We start from the raw sequence: 6,000 nt of genomic DNA, 5'->3' as shown, positions 1-6,000 counted from the left end.
TTTTTTTTTTTTTTTTTTTTTTTTTTTTTATAATTATCGTCCTAATTTTTGTATTTATCCTCTTTAATTTGAAGCTTAAGCTTAAAAGCAGAATATTTAAAAACTTGGATTAAAACCAAGGAAAAGTTCATATTCCTAAACAAAATTCAAACCAATAATCAATTCAATTGAATTTAATAATTCTAACAAAATCTTCAAAAGGAAAAGGTTAAAAGTACAATTCAGAAAATTAAATTCAATAAAAGTTGAAAATAATCCATATAATTACAATTAATTTAAATTCACCTCATCAACTTCTATAAATTCTATCAATTAATTTAAGATGGGTTAACTTCAATAAATGAAAACTTTATAAATTAGGTTGATTCATACGTTACTCTAACCTAAATTTACTTTACTATTAATTTTAAAGTATAAATTTCGCTTATGGTATAATTATACATATATTTATCTATATTTATTTATTTTCATAAGTTTTATTAATTATTCTCTAACTTTTAAAGATAATCTTTTATCTATCATTTTTAAATATATATATATATATATATATATATATATATACATACACATACATATATATATATATATATATATATATATATATATATATATATATATATACACATACATATATATATATATATATATATATATATATACACATACATATATATATATATATATATATATATATATATATATATATATATATATAAAAAAGAAGATAAGTTACAAATTTTAATTAAATATTTAAAACCAAACAACTCCACCATTTAAAAAATAACTCAATCCAACCCAACCTATCCATCCTAAATAGACAATGAAAACACTCACGAGTCACCTATGTAAAATTTAGGTGAAATTACAAATTTAACCCTTGAATTTCCAATTGATACACAAATTGAATTTCAATTTATGTGTAATAAATTTCTAAATTTTTCAAATGGTGTCCAATCCGAAACAAAATATTCTAAATTCCCTCCTATCCGAAACAAAATTGATAGTTTAATATTCTATCAAATATGATAACATTTACTTAACATGTAATAAATCTCTAAAAAGACCTAAAAACAAAATTAAAAGTTTAGATTTTTTTTTTTTTTTTTTTACCGTTTTAAAATTTAAAAACTTATTTAACATAAAATTAAAAATTTAAAGGACCTGGAGATCCAAGACACAACTTAACCTAAAATTTAATATTCTACCCAACATCATTAGCCACAATTATATCAAAGCCCAGCTTAATATATATATATATAGGAAAAAACGAAATAGATAAGAAAAGGGTACCTGTCATGATAGCTGTAGTCCAACTCCAAACCAAGCCAACTTCCTTTGGAGTAACACAACTTGGTTGGTTGCACCTAAATTGTAAATAAAGGAAGCACAGACAGTTCAATATGCCTACAAGCAATTAAACTCTAAGCTTTTGAGTTCTTCCTGTTCATCCTCTTCTCAACTAACTAACACAGTTTTCACATATCATATCACCTTCAAATCAAACATTTATAATAAAGGAAACCTATTCTACACTAAAAACCAGATCAAACCAGCCATGGACAAATAAAGAATCGAGTTCTGACTGTTTTTCAAGGGATACAAACAATAATCCGGAGTTCAATCGGGAGGAATAGTTCGTCGAGGTGGCTTAGACTTATTATCAAAAACCCTGACTAAATGAAGATGAAGAACTCTCCCCAATAATCAATGGGGGTGATGGGGCAGCTAAGATGACCCCGGTTGAAAAGAAAATCGACTCGAAAATGGACTTTTCAAGGGGGCAAATAATTGAGTAACTAGAAATAATTGGAGGGGTTCATCAGCAAGCAATTGACTGATCTTTGCATTATAAAAGAAATTAAATGTTCTCACTTGGACTCTATATATATATAGTTGGATTTATTTGTCTGCTTGGAACTGCACATTTATCACGTCTAGATTGCATTTAATCCTGCAAGCTGCCGTAACTTCTCACAGACTATGAATGTGATTGTGGTTTGTGGACCCAATCGTGCAAAAATGGCTAGGCCCCTGAAAAATACTCGAGTCAGCAACCCGATCTTCGACTAAGCACTTATAAAGCTCATAAAATGCATGTTTCTTTGCATACTTCAAATATAGTTAATGTCTACTATTTCTCTAAAAAAGAAAGAAATGTTCATACTCACCCCTTGTAAAGTGCCAGAGGCCCTTCAGTTCGAATAACCTGAAATTAGGAGACAAGGAAAATGTTAAGCCGATTTACACGTAAATGGAAAAGAAAGCTTGGTTCAGTTGGGCAACTGGGAGTCACAGAGGCGATCACGAGTTAACGCCCAACCACTTAAAAATGGGCCCTTAAAACAGATAGAATGGGCATGCTTTCTGAAGCCTATTAATGTTGTGAGACAAGGACAAGAAATTATGGACCATGGGAATTCTTTAATTAGCAAGAATGAGATACTGGAGAAAAAAGAAAGCACACCCCATGAAACAAAACTGCCTACAAATATCAGTTGCTCACCACCAGGATAAGGATAAATTCAGGCATGCCGAATGGCATAACAAGAAATAACAATTGAAGTTGAAAAGGAGGAGAAAATGCAATGATGTTGCAGATATTGTCTTCTTTGAACTTTCCCTTTCGGGCTTCCTCTCAAGGTTTTTAAAACACGTCTGCTAGGGAGAAGTATCCATCACAATTACGTTCAAATTCTAAAAATGATTGTACATAGACATTCAAGTAAATTTACCTTCCAACTGAGAACAAAATTTCATTTGAATTTTTATTCAAGATCAAGCTATAGGTGTAAGGAAAGTAAGAATCGATATGTTGAGACTTGAGACTTCATCCGAGGATGATAAATGTTCCACCTCCTCATTTATGTGGGGGGGGGGTGTTGCTTGCTTAGCACTGCATAAATGTTCCACCTCCTCATCTATGCTAACATTAATTAATGGAGAAAAAATGCATGGACTTAAATGGGAAGGATAAACAGTCACATTCGTAATCATGTCAATCCGATGCATACAACTCTATTTTCATATCGAGAATACATTTAGATACAAGACAACGGACAAGAGGAAAAATGGCAGGTCATGTACCTGATATGCGCAATGAAGTCCACTCTTGTAACTTCCAGCTCTTTTAGACTCACGTTGTAACATAAGACGTGTTTTAACCATGTCAATAGGCGTTGTCATGAGAGTACTCACCACACCCGCTACTGTACTTGAGCTTCACAAGCATGCACCACATGGTAAATCCTCAGATGTAAAGTATGAAAGACAACTAAAAATTATTTTGTACCCAAATTTAAACGGTACGTATACTCGGTAGAAATAAAAAAAATAATAAAACATTTGCCATTTGGTAAAATTGCACGAGACGGCAATCAAAAACCAAAGCAAAGTTTTGGGTTTACCTATAGACAACGAAACAAGCCAACAAGTAAAAATAAACAAATTTATTTAATAGTTTTTTAAATGCATTTTTTCACTGAAAAATCCTTCTTGAGTCAGCTATTTTTGGACTAAAGAACATTAAACTTCCGGGGAAAGCTTTCTTGATACTTAAAGGAGGGTCCTAAGTCCCAGAACTGATTCAGGTCCTTTAGGTTTCAATTCAACTTTCGAAATCCTTTGGGGTATTTAGAAAATATTAGTTATTTTAATAAACCTTCTTCATATTCCAACTTCTTTATAACAAAATTGTACTTTCAACTTTATAAAGCACGTGCAATGCACGTCATTAAAACTAGTTTTACTAAATAAACGGACTGATAGGTTTGGGATCATATTCATTTCATGGCCTCCTTAAGGCTTCATCCAACAGAAACATCCAATTTCACTTCGTCTTTGTTCCAGGCTGGTTAGAGTGTATTTACTTTTCTCAAAACTCCAAATACTTATTCAAGGATGGAATCCTTGTCCTGTTAACCATTTTATGACTCTTTATGCTAATATAACAGTAAATTACCTAAAAGCAGCACCTCCCTTAGGGAGTATTTTATATTAAATGAGTTTTAAGGCTCAAAAGAAATAGGAAGTGAAATAGATAGAAAGAACATTGGTAGAGATAGTTCATAGTTTCTTACATGAGATGCAAAGGAAATCCTTCTTCTAAGGGTGTCCACTTTACTAAAACCTGCAAAATACATAAAAGTTAAAACCTTGAGAATTATTTTAAAAAATATTTGAAGAAATAAGCTTGCAGAACTACAACATATACGTACAGATCAGAAATCAGAAACGGTAGAATTACTTTATGCATATGCAAATTGAAAAGAACATGCTTAGGCATAGACCTGCTTAGCTTCATCATATGTTGCCAGCTGAGATGCTGTCAAAGCACCTGCTCTGGCCATAGCAGGGCCAACTCCCTTCCAAAGAGCTTTTAGTCCCTCCTCAGAAACAATTTTGGACATTTCTTTGATTGGCCCTCTGGTTGAGTTCGGATTCATTTGTAATCGTACCTGCCAATGATATATAATCTTAAAATCGGGCTATAATTGAAAAGTAACGAAAGACAATATCCTTTATCACCTTGAGAACTTCAACTGGATTGGTGAGAGCAGTTGCAACCGCACCAGAAATTGCTCCAGATCCAATCTTAACAAAGATATTAGTAGACCCGAAAACCAAATCAGAAGCATACTTTGACGGTTCATATAAACCTAAACGGAGACCTCCATATAGAACCGATCTTGTCAGAGCTGGTGATAACCCCAAATACAGAGACCTTGGCCCTTCATTATTCAACAGTTGCACAAACAGTTGTCCCTATTTACATCCTCAATTAACGTTTTATAGAACAAGAAAGTTCAAGGAAACAGAACTGGAATCCTTATAAGAAAAACGTGAATACCATTCCGATTAGAGGCCCCCTCTGCCCCACAAGTTGCATCTGCAACCTAACTTTAAGTACATCTGCATTCAAGCTGGACAAAAATTAAGATCACTGTTTGTTGGCTATAGGATCATTTTCTTCTCTCTCTCTCTCTCTCTTCTGAAAATTAATAATCATGTGTTAATTCTACATGATTCGGATACACAGAAGGTTTGCACACCAACAACATCCGCCAAAAAAACAGCCAATTTATTCTAGTTCAGGATTTCTCTTACTCATTCCTTCCTGATGGTAGCATGAACTATACGTTATTAGATCAATTCAGCCATCATCCCAAATAATACGAGGATTAAACTATAAAACAGTAACACCACATAAATAATACAAATGTAATGTCACACAGTTAACCAAGAAAAAAAGTTCCTGATAAAAGTTCCATAAACCAACACATTTACTAACTCTTAAGAAAACAAAACGGCTGCATCAGATTCAATTCGAGATCCACCAAAACCTAGCAACTTAAAAGAATGAAACACACACACTTACTAGCCCAAACACCTTTCGCGGACATCTTGCTCTAGATTTCAAACCCCAAAAAACAGGAACTCAAACGCATAATTCAAAATTTTACAGGAAAAAAGAACAGAACGAGAGAGAGAGAGAGAGAGAGAGAGAGAGAACCTAAAGGATGAGTAACAGCGGTGGCGACCGCGACGGAAAACCCACTAGTTCCAAAATGATAACCAACATCAGACGGAGAAACGGCCCAATTCCGCTTCTCATTGCGCGCCAGAACTCCTGAACACAATTCGAGAAACAAAAATCACTCCAAAATTTCTCGGAAATCAACAAAACATCAGCTCGCTCGGCTACAGTAAACAAAAAACATAAGCAGAATTTTGCGGGTCAATAGTGGGAAGGGGAATCGAGAAATACGCCATTGCTTTTCTCCTCATCCAGAAAAAGAATGATTCAAATGGATCAATGCTAATAAGAGATGGAAGAAACAGCAGAGAACCTGAAATGGCGGATTCTTGGGAAGAAGATTCGTCAACCATATTCCCTTTCTTTTTTCTTCCCTATTGAGAGGGAAATCGTAAGATGCCCCGACATTTATATAGGGGACGGGTTGCCTCTATTAACCGTTTCAGCCTCTGTTCTTTCTTCGGGAT

At 33.6% G+C, this 6,000-nt stretch overlaps 2 protein-coding genes across 7 annotated transcripts in view; both read right to left on the bottom strand.

Moving 5' to 3' along the window:
* LOC111497816 (RNA-binding protein BRN1-like) overlaps positions 1–1,361 on the bottom strand; it is an 8,788-nt gene extending 7,427 nt beyond the window's left edge. For all 4 annotated transcript variants that reach the window (XR_002720674.1, XR_002720675.1, XR_002720676.1 and 1 more), the window contains exon 1: positions 1,291–1,361. The gene's annotated coding sequence lies outside the window, so the exon portion shown is untranslated. The remainder of the gene's footprint in view (positions 1–1,290) is intronic.
* Positions 1,362–1,401: 40 nt separating this feature from the next.
* On the bottom strand, positions 1,402–5,957 carry LOC111497854 (mitochondrial substrate carrier family protein ucpB). 3 transcript variants are annotated; one of them, XM_023148836.1, is made up of 9 exons: positions 5,847–5,957; positions 5,510–5,626; positions 4,847–4,908; positions 4,525–4,761; positions 4,287–4,454; positions 4,077–4,126; positions 3,085–3,217; positions 2,169–2,206; positions 1,402–2,031 (listed from the first exon to the last, which is right to left on the bottom strand). In XM_023148836.1, the coding sequence occupies exons 1-9, from the start codon at positions 5,884–5,886 to the stop codon at positions 1,935–1,937; spliced, it is 942 nt and encodes a 313-aa protein (XP_023004604.1). In that variant the 5' UTR covers positions 5,887–5,957; the 3' UTR covers positions 1,402–1,934. The 3 variants fall into 3 exon arrangements, with proteins under 3 accessions (XP_023004604.1, XP_023004606.1, XP_023004605.1); XM_023148838.1 differs by lacking the exon at positions 5,847–5,957 and adding an exon at positions 5,765–5,771 and having other exon boundaries at positions 1,557–2,031; XM_023148837.1 differs by lacking the exon at positions 5,847–5,957 and having other exon boundaries at positions 1,557–2,031; positions 4,847–4,919; positions 5,510–5,753.
* Positions 5,958–6,000: the final 43 nt, after the last annotated feature.

The sequence above is a fragment of the Cucurbita maxima genome, unplaced genomic scaffold (assembly GCF_002738345.1).
Source record: "Cucurbita maxima cultivar Rimu unplaced genomic scaffold, Cmax_1.0 Cma_Scf00024, whole genome shotgun sequence".
Lineage (NCBI taxonomy): Eukaryota > Viridiplantae > Streptophyta > Magnoliopsida > Cucurbitales > Cucurbitaceae > Cucurbita > Cucurbita maxima.
This window is presented reverse-complemented; position numbering and strand designations above follow the sequence as displayed.

What these genes read in the sequence shown, in the direction of transcription:
- LOC111497854 (XM_023148836.1), bottom strand. Translation starts at nt 5,886, where the DNA reads ATGGTTGACGAATCTTCTTCCCAAGAATCCGCCATTTCAG. An exon ending in ATCCAGTTGAAGTTCTCAAG is followed by an intron (nt 4,455 to 4,524) that starts GTGATAAAGGAT and finishes TATCATTGGCAG; the next exon opens with GTACGATTACAAATGAATCC. An exon ending in GACTTCATTGCGCATATCAG is followed by an intron (nt 2,207 to 3,084) that starts GTACATGACCTG and finishes TCCTAATTTCAG; the next exon opens with GTTATTCGAACTGAAGGGCC.